The sequence below is a fragment of the Miscanthus floridulus genome, chromosome 17, assembly GCF_019320115.1.
Source record: "Miscanthus floridulus cultivar M001 chromosome 17, ASM1932011v1, whole genome shotgun sequence".
Lineage (NCBI taxonomy): Eukaryota > Viridiplantae > Streptophyta > Magnoliopsida > Poales > Poaceae > Miscanthus > Miscanthus floridulus.
This window is the reverse complement of record NC_089596.1, coordinates 35,964,707-35,985,650: the sequence shown is the minus strand read 5'-3', so window position 1 is coordinate 35,985,650 and position 20,944 is coordinate 35,964,707. Positions and strand designations below refer to the sequence as shown.

The following is a 20,944-nucleotide window of genomic DNA, read 5'->3' as shown; positions in this document are numbered from 1 at the left end:
ACTAATAGTTAGCTAGTTACTAACCATTCGCTAGTTAATTATCAACAGGGGTTGTCTAATTATTAGCAGGGGTTGTTTAGATCGACCTGCTAATAGATGATAAGATAGTTGATTAGAGGTGTATACAGACTATTAGCACCCTTTCACCAACTAATGAGCTAATTGTTAGCACATACAATTGCTAATAGTCACGTCAGTTTGGATCCTCACCCAGCCAATTTTAGCCACTAACTATTAGGACTAATGGATCCAACCAGGCGTAAATGAGTCCAAACCATTTGCTGCAGATCAAGTGGTGGTAATCTGTCAACGTTGTTAATATTTCATATTTGACAGAAGACTAGCGAACCTATTACAGTTTGCAAAAATTGAAATGCCAAGACCAGCCACACACCCACAATTGACACAAAGCCAGCAGCACAGGCAGTCATTCAGCGGCAGTCAAACATAACATTGCTCGCTGACCTTGCTCCTCTCTAAAGAAACCACATAGTTCACCCTCCAGTACATATAAAACCCAATTGAAATAGTCACCATCTCATCATAGAAACCACCATTGTGGAGGCAGTACAGGCACAAAGTGCCCCTTTTACATCAGCGGTGTTTCTTTCATGCCCTTAAAAAACAAGGCATGTTATCCTATGATGATCCCGAAGGAAGCTACCATACTATGAGACAACAGAATACTACATACACATTAAAACTGTACACATACCACATAAATTTCATATGGACACTACTTCATCTTTTATCTGATATATAATCAAGGGCAGGTCTCAAGCCCATATTGCAAGTGATGACATAGAGAGCGCACCGAGGAACAATGCGATGTATGCCATCACTTGCTGTCGCAGGGACCCTGTCATCTTTCCACCCAAGAAATCTGCAGCAATGAGATCCACTAGTGACATGTATATGAGGATGCCAGCCGACACCGAGTCAAGAATGCCCTCGACCACAAGAGCCCTTGGGCTATTGGGATTGTAGAATGTGGTCAAGCCAGCCCCAGCAGCTATTCCTGCTGGTGTAGTGATGGCAAAGAAAGATGCCATTAAAACTGCCGAAAGGTTCTTGAATTGTGCCTGTTGGAGAAATGTGGTAGTGCCTCGATTAATAATAATTGAAGTGAGAAAAGGAAGCAGCACAGTCAGAGAACAACAACAACAACAACAACAACAACAAAGCCTTTAAGTCCCAAACAAGTTGGGGTAGGCTAGAGTTGAAACCCAATAGAAACAATCAAGGTTCAGGCACGTGAATAGCTGTCTTCCAAGCACTCCTATCTAAGGCTAAGTCTTTGGGTATATTCCATCCTTTCAAGTCTCCTTTTATTGCCTCTACCCAAGTCAACTTCGGTCTTCCTCTGCCTCTCTTCACGTTACTATCCTGACTTAGGATTCCCCTACGCACCGGTGCATCTGGAGGTCTCCGTTGCACATGTCCAAACCATCTCAACCGGTGTTGAACAAGCTTTTCTTCAATTGGCGCTACCCCTAATCTCTCACGTATATCATCGTTCCGAACTCGATCCCTTCTTGTATGCCCGCAAATCCAACGCAACATACGCATTTCCGCGACACTTAGCTGTTGAATATGTCGTCTTTTCGTAGGCCAACATTCTGCACCATACAACATAGCAGGTCTAATCGCCGTCCTATAAAACTTGCCTTTTAGCTTCTGTGGTACCCTTTTGTCACATAGGACACCAGACGCTTGCCGCCACTTTATCCACCCTGCTTTGATTCTATGGCTAACATCTTCATCAATATCCCCGTCCCTCTGTAGCATTGATCCTAAATATCGAAAGGTATCCATCCTAGGCACTACTTGACCTTCCAAACTAACATCTTCCTCCTCCCGAGTAGTAGTGCCGAAGTCACATCTCATATACTCAGTTTTAGTTCTACTAAGTCTAAAACCTTTGGACTCCAAAGTCTCCCGCCATAACTCCAGTTTCTGATTCACTCCTGTCCGGCTTTCATCAACTAGCACTACATCGTCCGCGAAAAGCATACACCAAGGGATGTCCCCTTGTATGTCCCTTGTGACCTCATCCATCACTAAAGCAAACAAATAAGGGCTCAAAGCTGACCCTTGATGTAGTCCTATCCTAATCGGAAAGTCATCTGTGTCTCCATCACTTGTTCGAACTCTAGTCACAACATTGTTGTACATGTCCTTAATGAGCCCGACGTACTTCGTTGGGACTTTATGTTTGTCCAAAGCCCACCACATAACATTCCTTGGTATTTTATCATAAGCCTTCTCCAAGTCAATAAAAACTATGTGTAGGTCCTTCTTCTTCTCCCTATACCGCTCCATAACTTGTCTTATTAAGAAAATTGCCTCCATGGTTGACCTTCCAGGCATGAAACCAAATTGGTTCATAGAGACCCGCGTTATTGCTCTCAAGCGATGCTCGATAACTCTCTCCCATAGCTTCATAGTATGGCTCATCAACTTAATTCCCCGGTAATTTGTACAACTTTGAATATCTCCTTTATTCTTGTAGATCGGTACCAATATACTTCTCCTCCACTCATCAGGCATCTTGTTCGATCGAAAAATATGGTTGAACAACTTGGTCAACCATACTACAGCTATGTCCCCGAGGCATCTCCACACCTCGATTGGGATACCATCCGGTCCCATCGCCTTACCTCCTTTCATCCTTTTCAACGCCTCTCTGACCTCAGATTCTTGGATTCTCCGCACAAAGCGCCTATTGGTGTCATCAAAAGAGTCATCCAACTGAAAGGTTATGTCCATATTCTCACCATTGAACAATTTGTCAAAATACTCTTGCCATCGATGTCGGATCTCATCCTCCTTTACCAAGAGATGCTCCCTTTCATCCTTAATACACTTAACTTGGTTGAAGTCCCGTGTCTTTCTCTCACGAACCCTAGCCATCCTATAAATGTCCTTCTCTCCTTCCTTCGTACTCAAATATTGGTAAAGATCCTCGTATGCTCTACCCTTTGCCACACTTACAGCTCGCTTTGCAGTCTTCTTTGCCACCTTGTAAAAAAGAATTAAGGAAAAAAGAATAGTAAATAAGTAATAATGCTTAAACATGTCCATGTATTTTTTTCCTTGGACCATTCAGTGCTAAAGCAATCCGCAGTAAATGGACATCCAACCAAACTGTCATGACTCCGCAATACTATTCATAAAGTACTAAAAATTTCGGCTGGCGGTTATTCACAAATCACAAAGTACTAGACAGCCATAGTTTAGATTTTAGAAGTTAAGTCAAGGTGACCATTTACATGGATAAACGGACATAAATTGAAAGGAGAGAAAAATATATTCCAACAATGTACAATGCTCAATCATATTATTGAAGTCAAATGTTTGAATTCTGAAGTTTCAAGGATGGGCCCATGTTCTTAAAGGCTGATTGCCCAACCAACAAATTGACAAAGGAGCAAGTCTCACAAGAAAGTAATGTAATACAGTGTGCAGAGTACCGAGAAAATCAATAATTTCAACACTATGTGCAAAAATCATACATCATGGTGTTATTAAAACATGACAAATCAATTGTTGATCAAGCGATGAGAATTGACTCAACTCTGAACTGGAGTTTACTGAAAATTCTCACCTGAGCAATGCAGCCACCTAGTGCAAAGCCCTCGAAGAACTGGTGGAATGCAAGAGCTGCGACAAGTGGCCTGATTGTGCATGGGCTCCGCGACACTCCCAGTGACAATCCGATGATCACAGAGTGTGACACAATCCCCATCTCCAGTATCTGCAACCAAGGCAAATGATCATCACAGCGTGCACGATGAAACACCAAAGCATCCCATCCCAAGTGAACTGATCAAACAAGCACCTGTGACACGACGATGGAGCGGACATGTGCCGACACCTCCCCCTCGCTGCCCTCTGCCTGCACCAGCTCATGCCCATGGCTGTGGCTGTGTCCGTGTCCGTGCGAGTGTCCATGGCAGTGCGTTTGCAACAGCGGGGCCTTGCGCTCGTCCTCAGCGTCGACGGTGACGACGGTGATGTCCTCGTCGCTCGCGGAGGAGGTCGTCGCAACGAGTGCGGCGGCGGCGGCCGCCTTGACGCGCGCGGCCTCGTCGCGGTGCTTGGCCTCGTAGAACCTGGTGGCGAGGAAGTCGAGCACCAGCGTGGCGAGCGCGGCGGCCATGGCGACGAACCCGGGGACCGGGAACCGTCGCCACGGCGTGGCCGGGAGGCACGGGCTGGACAGCGCCTGCTCGGCGTCGTGCAGCATGTGGACGAACCCCGTGGCCAGGATGACCCCGGCGGCGAACGCCTTGGCCGCCAGGAACGCGGCGCTGTCCGTGCGCAGCGCGCGCCGCTTCCGCCCCGCGAGCGGCAGGCCAACCCCCAGCACCCCGGCCACCAGGATCGCCGCCATGGCCACCTCCTTGAGCTGCAGCGCCGCGGCGTCGTCACGGCACCCCGCCCCCTCCGCCTCCTGCAGCACCTCGTCAGCGCAGCTCACGGCCGAGAGCGACGCCGCCATAAGCTCTGGCGCGCACGCACCGCGTCAGGCCGGCCGTCAATCTCAACACTAGACGGCGCAAGAACCAAAGGAAAGCTTGAAAAGCAACCGAATTACGCACCATTGCTGCTGGTCAAGAACTGGCCGACGTGCCGGCGGAGGCCGCCGAGAGCCATGGCCAGAGACGGAGAGTCCGATCCTGCAAGGGATAGGACGGGCAAAAATCTTGGGGAAATCGGTTTCTTCAGCCGGCCACTTTTCCGACGCCGTGGATCCCAAGCTCCCGTCGCACGCAAAGGCACGGCCAGCGGACAGGGAGAGGAGATTGAGAGAGAAAGGAAGTTGAAGTCGTAGGGAGAGAGTGGAGAAGAGAAGGGATGTCGTCATGGTGGTGCGAGTGCACCCAACATCGAAACCGTGCGTCGACGCCACCGACGCCCACAGCAGCGCCAGGTGGTCTACGCCTGGGCGTCACTGACGTGTGGGTCCGAGAAGGCTTTGGATAGTCATGGCCGTGCCGGGTCCATGAGCCGAGAGGCAAGTCAGCCGTCGATCTGTTCTACGGACGGTGTAGATGTTGTGTTGGCAATTCGATGCGGGACCTCGTGGCCGTACCCTCATAACTAACTAGGCCCCACGTACAGGAGGAGCGTGTGTGGTACACACGCTCGTCTCGGGTATGTATCACTGATCCGTGGGACCTGGATAAGAGGGGCCCTGTGGATAGGGACTGAGGTGGCAGGTAAGGCTCAGCGGTGGAGGTCACGTGTTGGAGGCGCGGGGTGTGGCCAAACGATGTCGACATAGTGACGAAGTGTCACCGGGCCCACGCGGAGGTGATCCGACACGAGGTCGGGTCGCCCAGACCCATTTTGTCCACGGACCACGGTATTAGTATGACCTCCAAAAAAAAACAGTGTCCAGATAATACTGCCATTCCATACCCGCACCCGCCAAGAAAATGTTTACCCGCTTCAATACCCGTACATGCATGCGGGTATAGACTTGTACCCATACCCGCACCCGCGTGGGTATTCCACACCCGGCGAGTAACCTGCACCCGCCTGCACGCCCGCAGCACAAGTTCAGTAATCAAAGATTCATCACTCCAGTTCAGCCCTTGTTTAGTTCCATCCCAACTTTCAAAAAGTTGCTACAGTACCTGTCACATCGAATATTTGCGGCCCGTGCATAGAGTATTAAATGTAGACGAAAAGAAAAACTAATTGCACAGTTTGGTGGAAAATTACGAGACGAACGTTTTGAGCCTAATTAGTCCATATTTGAACACTATTTGTCAAATAAAAACGAACATGCTACAGTAGCCCTAAAATCCAAATTCATAAAACTAAACAAGGGCTCAGTACATCGAATCATCACCAATCCACCAACCGCCAAACAAATATAATTAAACAACAAAGGCCCTGTTCAGCTCACCATAGCTCATTTTTTTAGCTAAAATATTGTTTTTCTCAAATAACAATTTAGCCAGAACAGTATTTTTCAGCCAAATTACAGCAAGCCAAACGAGGCCAAAGTTATAAGCTCATGAGTTCATGTTCATTATAGGCTCAAACACACGTGACGTCACGCACATAAAGATAATAGTCAAATCACACGCACAAGGCATCGGCCGCCGTCGTGGACAGCGGCGGACCCAGAAAATATTTCAGGGGGCTGAACAACACTGCTGTTCGATCTTAAGTCTCAGCCCCCTACACTATAGACTTTGCCTAATAATTCATAGAGGCTTTACAGGGGGTTCCACTGCTGCGATATGGGTAGGGGGGCTTGAGCCCCCTCGCCCCACCGTTGTGTCCGCCCCTGGTCGTGGACTTGTAGTTGGTGCCAGAGTTCACTAGGACCGTTCACAATGTGGTAGTGAGGCCACAAAAAATATGGTTCCAGCTACAGCAAATTAAGCATCAGGCAAGGAGAGCTGTAGTGTGTAAAAAAGATAGAACCGGTGCCACTTCGTACATGGAACCCACAAATTCAATAAAATATTCATCGTCTTCCCCCACAATCCGTTTCAGTCGCGCTCTGGAAAAATCCCCACTCCTCCCGTTCCTCCTGAAGCAGCAAAGTGGACGCAAAGTGTACAATAACTTTATAATATTTAAACAGTCTGTTCGGTTGGCTGGTTCGTGAAGAAGTACTGCTGGCTGGTTTGTGTGAGAGAAAAATACTGTTCCAGCTGGAAATTTACGATCGTTTACGACAAGCCACATCTAAACGAACAGGCTGAAAGAAGTTGGAACCGGCGCAAGTACTTTCGCCGCTCTAGCTTTTCCTGGCGTCACTCAAGAGTTGACAGCACCCCCACAGTGGTAGAAGCGATGCTTACTTTTTCTCTCTTCTTTTCTGGCAGCACTTTAGCAACACACTGTGGAGGGCCTACCAGCTGCCATGTACGAAAACCGCTTTGTGTGACTGTAGTACTGGACGGTGGCTCCCTAGCATAGGAGAGGAAACGCATGCGTTGGTGCGTGAGGAACTGAGGATGGAGCGAGAGCAGATCTGGGACGGCGCACAGCAGAACATCGTGTGCCTACGCTTCCGCAAGAGCAGGGCGATGACGGCTAGCAGGGGGAAGGAGAATGAGAATGGGGCTAGGGTTTCACATTCAGCCGACCATATATATATGAGAGAATTTTTTATTTGGCACTGAAACAAATCGCTCTTCCGTATTTGGCACTGAAAATTTTGAACTTCTTTTTCTAGCATCAACTTAAAAATTCCTTTCGTATATGACACTTCCGTCCATTTGATGCACTAACGGTGTCAAGTGCCACCTAAAATGACATATATGCCCTTCTATGTACTAGCAACATATAGTGCCAGATAGAAAAAGAATAAATTGACATAATGTCAAATAAGGAAAGCACAAATATGACAAATATACTTGATGCACAAGCTTCACAAATCTGATCACATTGTCAGCATATCTACATAGAGAGTCACATTATAGTTCACATGTCTAGATTCATAAATATGCATACATTACTAGGTTCATAAACATAAACACATGAAGGTTCATACATAGGGGGTCTAAGTTCACATTATAGTTCATAGAGCATATGCCTTACATATTGCAAAGCACATCTACATAGAGAATCACAAGCTCAACCTTCTCTTGCTTCTTGTGCTATTTACAGGACTATCAAGCTTAGCTGTTTTGTTTCTGGTGCCCATTGCAGGGCTGTCAATTTTTTTCAGGTTTGAAGTAAGCTGTTTCTTGGTCCTTTTAGCCTTCTCCTTTGTTGGAGATTGAAACTCGGTGGAAATTGGCTCGGGTTGATTGGAGCCGCTTCTTGACCTGCACATGTACATTCAAACTAGGATGACATCCTTGCCCTTCGTTGACTACAGAATAATATTCAAAAATACGAGACAAGATTGGCAAATTCATACCGCAGAGCAAAGACATCAACTGGCACAGAGGTGACAGTCAGTTACTGGGTTAACAGCTGATTCCAGCATGTGTAGCACCAACCCAACTTGGCAGCATAGAGACTACATTAGAGAATTGTAACTAGCATTTGCTACGACCTCTGATGGCATATATACTAGTAAAACTTCGGCTCAAGTTGATTTTACATATATAAAAGCAAATAAAGAATTCTCCACAGGCCTAGAATTTCAAAAGCAGCCCAAAACAGAAGGCATCCGGTGGTTACAATGGCCTTTTTGTGATCATGCTTAGAAAACACATCAAGTTCTTGCGCACATCATGTGAACTGCCATAACCCAGAATGCATAGTATGGCATATAAAAAGAGAAGTCGTTATTTAATGGATTTATTTCCAGATAGAAATGTTCTCTATATATGACAAATCAATTTCTTTAATCCTAGGTGGCCAAGTCAAGATGCCAGCATAGAAGGGTGATTCTCTCTGTATATTCTGTGGGGGGAAAATGCAAGAACAACAAATTAGTCCTCTGTGAAGCCTTCTCCCTTACTATTTGCCATTGATTTTTAGTGTTTTATCTCATCCACTTAAGGCCAAACAGACAACCATCTTTGGTGCATGGGCAGAACTCCATGGCACCAAAACATTCCTTAGAAATCAAGGATATTTTGTTGTCACTTGCAAGTTGCAACACTAGCATTACAAAATTGTCTCATACTGTAGAAAGTTTCTTCTCAGTAGCAATTTGGCCACTAACTAAAAGTACTAGTTTAGGTTCAGTGAAGTAATGTACAGTGCAAACATCAGTACAAGTAAAAGTAAACAACTCAGCTAAAAACGAAACAGGGAAGTGCCAAACAAGTATCAGTGACTAGTGTATAGGTAAAACAATGGTTGAAATAGAACATCTTGGGCAAGCACGGTTAGAGAAAAGGGAAAGCTAATCCTGTCAAAGTTGAAAGTCCCAGTAATTAGGTAATTACAAGGACCTAGCAGAAGAACAACTATGTTAAGTACACTCTCCAGTGTGAAGATAGTGAGTTACCTTTTTGATGCTCTAGAGCTGGAGTTACCATGTTTCTCATTTTTCTTGCTTGTAGTCTCCATGCTTTGGCTATGGTGAGAGAAGATTGGTAATTAGGTTCTCTAATTAGATTGGAAACCATGTTTCATTAAATAAAATACAAAAGAGATCTTAATACCAGTTTGAACTCTTTGAAGGTCCAGATGTAGAGTTAGGCTTTTTTCTCTTCTTCTTACTTATTATCTTCTTAATTGGAGTCTTCTTAGTTGTAGTTCACAAGCTTTGACTATGTTATCAAACAATATAATTATAAATCAGCACAGGTGAGCAGATTTTGTACATAGAAATCAGCACAAGTGAGCACAAGTAAGCAAATTTTGTACTTAGAAATTTACCTAGGTGGAAAAGACATAGATAGCGCTGGTACTTTATCCTCTAAAGGCATAATATAACTTTGAGCAGATTTTGTAGTCTTTGCCTTCTTCTTTCGTGGTCCTCTACATTGAGCAATAAGAGATTAGTAAGTGGGTTGTAGCAAATTATTTGATGCAGCAAAATATGAACACATTTCTTACCTCACAACCTTCATAGCTTCAATGTCAGCCGGGTTGCCTTTCTTGCAATTGTGCCAATGATGCCCATAGTCCAGGCAAATAGGACACTAGTGCTGGCCCTTTCTTTTTTTTCTTCTCAGTGCCACCTTTATGCCTCTCAGTTTTGGGCCTACCAGCTACGGGTGTCAATAGTGGGGGATGCATAAAAAACCCATGGGAAGATTTAGGACATTGTGTCTTATCAATCATAGCAGGATTAGTTGGGCATAGGCTGCTCTAAATTTTTCAATGGAGTAGTAAGAGTCCACATGCATCTCTATTTTACCATTATCAAGAGCTGTGATGAATGCAAGAGCATGTTTGCATGGAAGACCAAAAACTTGCCACTCTCGACAAGAACAAGTTCTATCTTCCAAGTTAACCACAAATCTGAAGGCACTACCTCCTAGTGCAGTTATTTCAGCAACATGTGGTCCACATTCAAGCACTTCCAAGTTTAGTTCTCTACTCTTTTCATTAAGCTCCTTGATTATGTGTGGCAGAATCAACCCATCTAGTTTTTGTCCAATCGTCCTCCTTTGATGCCACTTCGTCATAACCATTTGCCTAATCTTGTCCATCAAGTCATCTAAGTTCATGGATTTGTGAGACTTGATCCAATTGTTGAAGCTCTCTGCCAAATTGTTTGTAACATAGTCAACTTTGCATATGATCAAGAACTGACTCCTAGTCCACAACTTTTTGTGGCATTGCCTTAGATAATCTGTTGTGGCTGGCCTAGCCACCTCCATTGCTGCCCAATGCTTCTCAAATAAATAGGAGTTCCACGAGTATGCTGCAGCCCAAAGATGGTCATCAAATACCTTCCCATGGAATTTCTTCTTGAAGTTTGACACCAAGTGAAACATGCATTCTCTATGTTCAGCTTGTGGAAACACTTCTGCTACCCCTACCATCACAGCCTGTCCAGCATCAGTGCATATGGCTAAACCCCTCGGTGCTCCAATCGCCTCTCTAAGCTAAGTCATGAACCATATCCAGTTATCATTTGTTTTAGAATCAAAGACTCCTAAAGCAACTAGATACAACCAGTTATGTCCATCTACAGCAGATGCACTAGCTAATTGACCTTTGAATTTGCCTGTCAGAAATGTGCTATCTATTGCCAAATATGGCCTGCAACCACTAAGGAACCCTTCTATGCAAGGTTTCAAGGCAAAAAAAAATCTTCTAAATCTGATTTCTTCTGCAATAGTGTGATGATCAATAATTACTAAACTACCAGGGCAACAGCTCTCAACTTGTGTCTTAAATCTGTACAGATTATCGAAACTAGAGTCCCAATCACCATATAGATGCTTCAATGCAAGGTTCTTACCATCAAATACTCTCTTGTAGTGGATGGTAACCTTGTAGTGTTCTTTGAGCTTTTCTTGCAATGCACTTGCTCCCAGAGTTGCATCCTGTATGAGCCAGTCCTTGACCTTTTCACAAATCTAGTGCTTAGTGGCATTCCTCACTCTCTTCTTTCTTCTACTACTAGAGTAGCAATGAGCACTAGGGTTCTTTTTCACCTACATAAAAAGGCAAACATAGTCAATTAAATATACATATCAAGTTTGCAATAAAAGCAAGATGTGCAATTTTGAACAGTAGATAATTACCATTACTGTTATTTGATCAGCCATTGTAGAAGCATGTATCCTCCATGGACAATTATCGGCTTCTTTCCTTGAACAATAAGCCCTTAGCCGTTTTGGTCCACTTCTCTCTGTATTATACTCAAACTCATTTTTGATTGCATGATGCGAAAGAGCCAACTGAAACTCTGCCATATTGGGATACATACTGCCTACTGTCATCGGAGGGTCTTCTTTGTCATATTCCACATGCGGGCCATGATTTGGATCTTTTTGCATCTCATCTTCTGTCATCTCATTCTCTGTCACCTCCTGTTCACTACCAGATTGTGCCTTATCTTCAGTTAATGGAAAAGAGGTCTTCTCCTTCCCTTTATCAAAAGGGACAGCTACCACACGGTCTTCCTTTAAGTACATACCCTCCTCATCCACACCAACATGCTCATTGTTTGGTAATGGATTCATGAGATAGGTATCCAACTCTTGTTCTATGTCGTCCTTATGTTGTGCTTCTCCTTCAAATTGCCATTCAGTGATAGGCTTGTAAGGTTCAGATGGATCACAATAAGCAATGAATATCTTGATGACCTTTTCCTTATGTTTACTGAACATTACCATCAGTTCTTGGTCTGACGTTACTTCTAGAAAAGTTTTAACTCAGCATCATAGTATTGCACATGTGGAACTTCCAAGTACCCCAGAGGATACTGTTGAACAATGGATTCAACAAGGTCCATATAATTTGTGAAATCAGCATCCACAACCTTCTCCAAGGAAAAACATCTCACATCCTTTCTACTTTTCTTTGGATTGCCAAGAAGATGAATTTTGAGCAAGTAACTTGTATCTATATCCATTCTATGTGTCCAAACAACAAAATTCAGATGGCTCTAGAGGAAGTAAGCTAACTAATAGACATGCGTTCAGGAAAGGACCCCACAGCAGCATGTCTTTCTTTAGGTTTTAGGGGATAAACCCAAGTTGTAGTTCAATGCAGCATATGTTAAATTATAATGCAATCATATTCATGTGGTAGCATACTATATAAGCCAATCAATTCCCATCTGTCAAGAACAGTTAGTGGTTAAGCAATGCGCTATAAATTAGGCAATAAGCTAGCAAGTTTGTTATAGGCCAATCACTGCAGTGTTAGATTCTATGAGAGACGCTCATGGGCACGTGTGTAGCAAGGTGTGATGTATATCTTGCTACCAGAGGAGGACACTAGAGTTTTCCCCCTCGAACAGGCACAAGAATTGCATATCATTTCATTAATAATAGGTGGAAAAAGAACCCGCTTATACGCAGGAAGACATTGGAATTTTACAGTACCTTTTCAAACATTATTTAACAAAACCTAAAACAGAGCTATGGTTCTGAATGGCACTACATGTTCTTCAACGAAAGGGCTATAGCCCTATACCAAGCAGCAGCAGCCATGGCCCCAGGATCAAGAGCTGATGCCAACTTGTCAGCAGCAATGGAAAGTATCACTAGAGGTTTTACCAGTGACATATTTAATTTGGACTTGAAATATCAAAAGTGTGTTCTAAACTCCACTCCTTAGGCTTCCTTTCTTGTTTTACCAGTGACATATTTAATTTGCTCATGTTTAGACCTAGGCTTGGATCATGTACTAGTAACTGGTTCATACTAATGTTTGTAGCTATTCAGTTATTTCCTATAACTAAAAATGAAGGGCAACCACATTTTTAGAAAGCAAAGCTGGTTTAGGGTACCCCATTTTTGCTAAGTTGCTCTGAGTTGTGAACAAGCTGGTTCAATAATATGATATATTCTGTTGCTCCTAAAAAGTAGTGCCAGTACAAGCCTTGAGGTTAATAGTGCATATGTTGCTATTGTGATCAAATTTCAGGTGCCCCAAGTAGTTGTTCTTCAGACTTGCACTCTCACGTCAGGCTTGCTGCTTGCTGGAGGGCTTCTGTTTAGCCAGGTAAACACTCCAGTATTCTCTGGAAATACTTCATTCTTGAGATGGTTTTGATATGTTTGATAAAAATCCATGAATAACTTGAGTTAGCTGCTGTAAATGTGACACTAACTGTAGAACTGGCTACAAGCAGTTATGTGTCTTCCTTTTTTTGAGAACAGAACTTGGACTTATTAGTGTTTGGATCAGTGTCATAGTATTATGTGACACTAACTATAGAACTGAGCTTGCTGTTAGAGTCATAGTGTTTGGATCAGTGTCATAGTATTATGTGAAACACTCTTAAGTACATTCCAAAACGTACAAAATTGATGAAACGAAGAGCCGCAGTACTCACTCTTCGGTGGCAGCGGAGCCTTCTCCACGATGGGCTCCGGCATCGCAAGCCGCATGGTGGTGACAGCGGCTGCCTCCCACGCCGTTGGACGAGTCCGCGCCACTGGGACTACTGCTTGGGGAGGCCGCCACACCCAGTCCGCCGCGTGGTCTAGCCGGTGCTCCAGTGGGCAAGCTCGCCCCACCGGGTCTGCAACGCCGCGGCCTGCACCCCGCGCCATCGGGCGAGGCCGCCCCGCCGCGCCGCGAGCTGCCGCCAATGCCGCCGGGCGAGGCCGCCCCCGCGCACCACGCACCGTGAGATGGGGCCAGCACCGGGCGGTGAGCCTGCCCTGCTGCCGCGTTCCCCGCCGGACCCGCGCCTCGATCTGCGACCATGGGGCGAGCTTGGCTGACTATGGGGCGCCTTGAGCTGGGGGACCTGCCCCACGAGTTCCTAGGCACCGGTGACCGCTGCCTCCTTTTCCCCATCCTCATCTCCTCCGGCCTCCATTCTCTCTAGGGTTTTGGTTTGAGAGGTTTTGTGTCTCTTGTTTCTCTTTCAGAGAGAGGAGCGACGGGAGAGAGAAGCTCGGGGGAGAAGGGAAGACGGACGAACGCACGAGACCAAGGGCATTTTGGTACTTCTAATGAAAAGCTGACATGATCTTCCTAGTCAACTAACAGAGGGATGCCTCAAATGGACGGAAGTGCCATATACGGAAGGAATTTTCAAGTTGATGCTAGATAAGAAAGTTCAAAATTTCTAGTGCCAAATACGGAAGAGCGATTTGTTTCGGTGCCAAATAAAGAATTCTCTCTCTATATATACACGTTATATTTGGGCTGGGCCTTACAGCGTGTTTGTTGGGCCAATGATATTAGCTAGAGCTAAATTTGAGTAGGCCTATGCTATGCAGATGCGGGTATAAATTGCCCACGTGGTGCATGGATATGGGTAGTATGTAACCATACCCGCAGCCACTCTACCCGATGGGTATGAGTTTTTATCCATTAACATACCCATGGGTGCTATAGTCCTCCCATACCCGCATACTATCGGGTAAAAACCCGTCGGGTATCCGGGTACTCATTGCCATCTTTATGTCTAGATTCAAAGTTAGAATTGCGTTTTTTTTTCTGAACGCAGGGAGTATGCCCCGTTTTAATCATATAGATAAATAGTTACCTGTTAATAGTTATCTCTTCTTGATCTAAACAACTACAACTAATAAAATAGCTAATTACTAACTGGGCCTCTGAATATTAGCTATCTCACCATTAGACCAAATCAGATAATAGCAGCTAATAGTTTTCTTAGTAGCATTTTTCATTAACTATACATCCAAACACCCTCCAGCTAATAGGTAACTAATATTAGATATGAGATATTGGTCAGCTAACTATTAGCAGATAATAAATCCAAGCATGCCCTTATACCATCATGTCTCGTATCAGGTCAGCGATTCGATCAAAATCGAAAACAGAACAATGTAGATAACCACAGAACCGATGTCGGCTGTTGTTCTAGGCTTTAGCCATCGAACACCAGGCTATTGCTCAAGCAAACATCTTGGTGGCAAAGGATGAAATGAACAAGGAATGTCAAAGTATCCACTATTAATCAGAAGGACTAGGGTTTCATCCTTCCTCCTTCTTACAATCCCCTTAGGGGCACTGTTCATACATGCCCGTAGGCTTTCAATGGATAAAAATGCCCTCACAACAACTACTTATTCCAAGCATATTCCGTCCTTATCCGGACATCGCCGCCAGCCTCGGGCAATGCCTCCCCTAGTTGCTGCCGGCTCTCATCTCCCTGCCCGGTCCCTACGCCCTTTTGTCTTCTCGGGGCTTGCAGCCCAGCAGCGCGAAGACTCATCTGGACTCCATGTCCCAGTAGCCTTTCATCATCGTGAAACCTGCAAGCATAAACACATGTAGTAGCAGGCATTAGACTATGCCCCCTTTTAGCCTCGCCTTATGCCGTGCAGATGTTTTGCTAGGAAGAAACGTCTGAAAGCTCTAGTTTGGTTTTAGTGAATTGATGAAACCCATTTAGACTAACCTTATGCTCTAAGTGTGAAATTGAGATATGTTAGTCCAAGCCAAGTGATGGAGCAATTGAAGTCTATGGTGATGGTGTTGGACATGTGATGATGATCAAGCTCCAGACTTCGAAAAGAAGAAAGAGAAAAACAAAATGGGCTCAAGGCAAAGGTATTTTTTGATAGGGCCATTTTGTTTTGGTGGTCAAGACACTTAGTGAGTGTGACCACATTTAGGATTGATAGCTGTACTATTAAGAGGGGTGAAACTTGTCATGAAATGCGGTTATCAAAGTGCCACTAGATGTTCTAACTCATTGCACATGCATTTAGATTCTAGTAAGTGCTAACACCCATAAAAATGTTTGTGAAAAATGCTAACACATGTGCACTATGGTGAGGCACTTTGTGGTTGGCAATATAGAAGCAAGGGTGTTGAGAAAGAAGTTGGAAACGCTGGTCATGGGGTAACCGGACGCGTCCGATGTTGGGATCAGACGCATCCGGTGTTTAGCTCAGGCGAGGGCAGAGTGACCTGGTTGACCAGACTCTGGCTCAAAGTGGTGATCGGACGCTGGTAGGATACTGTTCATGCGTCCGATGTGGATGATGTGGCGGTCTAGAGCGCAGCGGAGGAGGATCGAATGCCGGGCGCGTTCGGTCACATGCGACCAGTAGCGTCCGGTCTTCAAATTTGCTCTCTGGACCATTACTAGAGTTGATCAAACTCCAGCCAACGAGGGTCAGGTCGATCGGTAGTAAGTCTGATCTCGGCTGGATGGCTGCATGGGCATCGGCGAGCGGACACAGGCGTGGAGAGTCCGATCGTTCATGAAGTGCATCTAGTGCAACATTAACTCGAGCATGTGGCTATCTAGCCATTGGGGATCAATGGCACAGGTTCAATCGTGGACACATGGCGATTGATCCACGATCGGACGCTGCGACTGGATTCGTTCGATCGCCCTGCCGGACGCGTCCGGTCAGCGCGTAGGGAGCTCCCTCTTGTTCCTAATGGCTCTATTAGTTTGGGGGCTCTATTAATATGTGGTAGCCAGCTTGGGCTCACTCTCTTGGCCATTTCTATTGAGAGTACACCCTAGTGAGCCTTGTCATTCCTCTCTAACTCATCTTGCATGATTGATTCATCATTTGGTGAGATTGGAGAGCATCCAAGTGCATTGCTTTGAGTGATTGCATCTAGAGGCACTTGGTGATCATGTTTTGCTACAGGATTCACTTGTTACTCTTGGTGGTTGCTGTCACCTAGATGACTTGGTGCAATGAGGATTGTCGAGTGGAGGAAGGTGATTGTCTCTGGCTCTGATCATGGTGATTGTGAGGGGTTCTTGACATTTCCCCGATGGAGAGCCAAAAGGTACTGTAGTAGATTGCTCGTAGCTTGTGGATCCCCATCTTGTGTTGGTTGTGTGGCACTGTTGGCGGTCACTAACGACCAAATCCAACCACCAATTACTATACAAAACATGAGAAATTAAGCAAACTTATACACATATGCTTTTACTATTGATATAGTTCCACTTGTATTGCAAGATTAGTATTTTGCAGGACCCATATTGGAATACAAGGGAATTATAGTCAAAGTACGCCATACATCTAAGCGCAGAGCAGATCATTTGCAAAGAAGGAGAAGAAGGCCCGTCCAAATGCCAATTCTGGGCCAAGCACCAGCATAAACACGGTCTAGGCCCTCCCAGCAACCGACCAGAGAAGGATGGTGGCCAGGCGCGCCAACCAGGGTGCAGGCGCACCCTAGGTGCGGCTGCACCACCGCCACCACCTCTCAGGCCCACATTGCTCAGGCGGTATCATTAATGCTAGGGGAGGTCGGTTACATAGGGGTTTCCATGTATAGCACACCAAACCAACCTCACACTAGTATAAGAAAAGGGGAGGTGCTCACCATTCAACACACACCAACATTTGGAGCCTCTACCTCACTACCACACTCTTGTACTCTTTTAGCTTTTAGTAGTAGTTTGGAGCTAGCAAGAGCTATCAAGGAGGGCTTGGCTCCTTGGGAGAAAAGAAAGCTTGGTATGAATATTATGAAGATTTCTTCCAAAGTCATGCTCTCATATCATAAATATAGTTGTGCTATAGAACTAGACTATAGTTTTCTTGTTATAATCTTGATATATGAACTCACATATAGTTTGTATGTTATGATCTTAACATGTTCAACTTTATGCTTAACCTTTCATATGATTTATATGCGTAGAATTAGAGCTAAGTTGAGGTGGCGGTTCATCATGCCTTCGGGTGTGTTCAAGTCCTTTACCTGTCGATCCGTAGGGTCGGGGACCCCAGGGGGGGGGGTTGAATAGTTTCTATGTATGCAAGTGTGGTGCTTAGGTATGGAGAGACATGTGAATACATTTCCTACTCTTCGGTTCAGGGGTAGGCGGCAGGTGGTGATAGCCCTGTCCGTCTCTTGTAATCCCCCACATTCGGGTAGGGTGTAGAAGTTTAAATCGTCACATGAGGTTGCTAGCAGACCAGTACTCAGTGGCCTCTCGACTTATCTTACACTTAGTTCTAGCTCTAATCATGTATCTTGTATGATCATCAACTATTCTTGGCATGACTATATTAGAACATGCCTGCTCCACTTAGGAACATTATTTTATTCCTTATTTCCCCTTTATCCTTGAGGTTGGCCCAAGTGTGTGTCCACTATCCTTGAAATACCGTTTTACCCCTGATATGAACTACTGGTTTACTAATGCATGTAAGTAATCTTGTTCATGCTCATGCTAGACTCTTATACCTTGCCCTCCTTTGGGAAAATATAAATAACAATACCCTGAATACTTTCGGGTGAAATGCTACAACGATAGATCTGTGCGCTTGCGGATATTTTCCGTAATCGTTAAGAACTATCGTAGTTGGTGTTTCTTGGCGGTGTCGTTAAGGTTAACTCAATCTTAGTGATGGTGCTAAGAAATACCAATAGGCATTTCTAGCGCCGTTACCGGGGATGGACTTGAAACATCTATGCTTGGTGACACTACTAGAAATATCCACTTCTATGACGAATAGTTTTTGTCATTAAAGGAGCCAAATTCATCATAGAAGTCACGTCATTCTTTCAATTCTATGATGTTTCTAGAAATTTGTCATAGAATTGGATAGATCTATGACAAAAACTGATTGTCATAGAACTGCTTTGGCATACGTGGCAAGGGGGCATCCATGCTGGCGGTTGCTTCCGTTGGAGATGCTATTGATGGTCGTTAACATCAATTATAAACCGTCAATATATCCTACATATATACTTAATTCCATCACCAAACATAGGTTTAGGGGTTTAAACTAATAAATTCTATGAGTTTTGGTGAATCTATGAATACAGGAGGGTTTATCTAGAAAACTATCAGGGTGAGCCTAGATGTTAGACTTAATCGCACTTATCCATAGTGAAAAGAACCCCAGAACATTCCAGAAGACTCAAGAGGACACCACACCAAAGCGGAGGGCAAGGCACCACCAGGTGGGGCCGACCAGCCCCTAGGGCCCACCTGTTAGCCCCCCGTTGCTATGTCAGTTCTCCACTGCCTCCTAGATTATATCTACGCCGTCCTTTTAAGTTGGTTTAATGCGAGGGTCCAGAATTGACACTACCCCCTATATATACAGCCCTGTACCCCCTCTAGGAGGCCATCCCTAAAATCCTAATTCATATCTTTAGGATCAGACCCAGCTATAAAGAGAAGATTAGTCGTCTATAGGATCTAGTCTTATAAATAGAAATAGTGAGATAGAGAGTGAGGTAAGAGTTTGGAGGAGATGCTGGCCTATCGGTGCTCTCTATACGGCTTGTACCTTGGTGGATCCAAGTTCTATCTGTGCTTGCCTTTGAGATATCTCTGGTAATCAACATCTGATTCAAGTAAGCATCTTGTTTATATTATTCTTTAGGTTCATGACTCTCTTGAGTGTTTTATTCCTATTCTAGAGGGAGTAAAGTATTAATCATAAGTGTAAGCATGGTGCTTAGACTTAGGTTAATCATGGATGCACCCTGCATTCCAGATCAGTGGTAGCTCATGAGGGTGACTCTTATAGCCTCGTTGAATCCTTTGTAGTCCACCTCCTGTCTGTAGGACAAGTAGGACCCGGTTACGAAGGAAAGCATCCTTTGCTGGTGTCTTTCCCTAGTAATGCCACTGGATGAATAGTAGAAGACATAGGTTACCGAAATCAGAACAAGAGAACCTTATTTATCCTCTCTATGCTCCTGTTTATCCTAACCTTGTTGCTACCCCTAGTTAAGTTAGACCATAGTTAGTCTCATACATTTTCCTATGGATACGATATTTGGAATACTTCTGGGTGAAAGCTACAGCGGTATCCGTGTACTTATGGATTTATCTGTATGCATTAATAAATACCAATAGCTGCTTTCCACATGTACCTGCTATAGCCGGTTGCATTGGAGATGGTTTGGGTATGTGTCACCTTGTTATTGGACAACATGGCCATCCCTAGTTCTTGCACATTTTAGGTTCTTAACGGACCATGTGTCGAGCCCCTGTTATTTCACATGTCAGTTTTCTATTGGCACACGTGTCATGATGTGGTTGGGTCATGTGTCATTTCTTCATTGGACCATGTGTCGTGTTTTTATTGGTCCACCTGTCCATTTCTTATTCGACCACGTGTCACGGTGCTGTCCATCCATGTTTCATTTTTTTATTCGGCCACGTGGCTTGATGACTTCCTTCCACATGTTGGATTTTTATTAGCCCACGTGTCGTGCCATGGCTATTTCATGTGTCATGCACTGGTTCATCCATGTGTCGCATTTTTATTTGATCACATGGCCTGCGTAGGTTCTATCACGTGCCCAATAATCGATTCATCATAAAAGTAATTCAAGATTGTCATTGCTGCACAGATTGACTACATAATTATTCGATGATGTGTACATAATTATTCAGTATGACAATCAAATACAACAAATTATTGTTTACACATCAGCAGCAACCCGCTGATAGTTTCACCACATCTAACTAGCACACGAGTACACACATCAAACCATAAATGTTCACTGCATCAAGCCAATAGAGTTGACAACTGAGAGTTACCAGAAGAAGAGCTGAAGTGCATGATATCCTCACGTAGCTTATTGTACTCCTCCTGTTGCTGTATCTTGAACTCCTCAAACTTCCTTTCAGTCTTTTCTGTCTTCCTCTTTAGTTCATCCACTTGTTCAATGAGGTTAGCGGAACTTTCCTATTCAGTAACAAGTTGTTCCCGAAGCATTCTCTCCGTCGATATCTCTATTCTGGCGGAGCTTGTCGGGATACCAGCATTCTTAAAAAAAAGGGTGTTGTCGCTGACCTGGGAGTGGACTTGGCCATGGGAGAGGCAAAGGACCGTGGGAACAACATCAACACTTGTCATTGGTTCATGCCCATCAGCAATAGGTTCTGCTCGCATAGTTTTCATAGCTTCCTATGAAATTCAAGCAGTAAACATTAGGTTACAGT

At 44.6% G+C, this 20,944-nt stretch overlaps 1 protein-coding gene across 3 annotated transcripts; it reads right to left on the bottom strand.

Annotated features, from left to right (window-relative positions):
* Window positions 1–509: 509 nt before the first annotated feature.
* LOC136516340 (zinc transporter 7-like) lies at window positions 510–4,809 on the bottom strand. 3 transcript variants are annotated; one of them, XM_066509709.1, is made up of 5 exons: window positions 4,605–4,809; window positions 3,842–4,509; window positions 3,608–3,757; window positions 2,778–3,021; window positions 838–1,082 (listed from the first exon to the last, which is right to left on the bottom strand). In XM_066509709.1, exons 1-5 carry the CDS (start codon window positions 4,657–4,659, stop codon window positions 973–975), a joined length of 1,227 nt encoding a protein of 408 aa, XP_066365806.1. In that variant the 5' UTR covers window positions 4,660–4,809; the 3' UTR covers window positions 838–972. The 3 variants fall into 3 exon arrangements, with proteins under 3 accessions (XP_066365807.1, XP_066365806.1, XP_066365808.1); XM_066509711.1 differs by having other exon boundaries at window positions 3,842–4,456; window positions 4,605–4,750; XM_066509710.1 differs by lacking the exon at window positions 2,778–3,021 and having other exon boundaries at window positions 510–1,082; window positions 4,605–4,808.
* Window positions 4,810–20,944: the final 16,135 nt, after the last annotated feature.

Coding starts and splice junctions, on each gene's coding strand:
- LOC136516340 (XM_066509709.1), bottom strand. CDS start 4,659: ATGGCTCTCGGCGGCCTCCGCCGGCACGTCGGCCAGTTCTTGACCAGC. Junction 3,022..3,607: donor TAGGTGGCTGCATTGCTCAG/GTGAGAATTTTC, acceptor CTTTTTTACAAG/GTGGCAAAGAAGACTGCAAA. Junction 1,083..2,777: donor TTTTGACAAATTGTTCAATG/GTGAGAATATGG, acceptor TTTCTCCAACAG/GCACAATTCAAGAACCTTTC.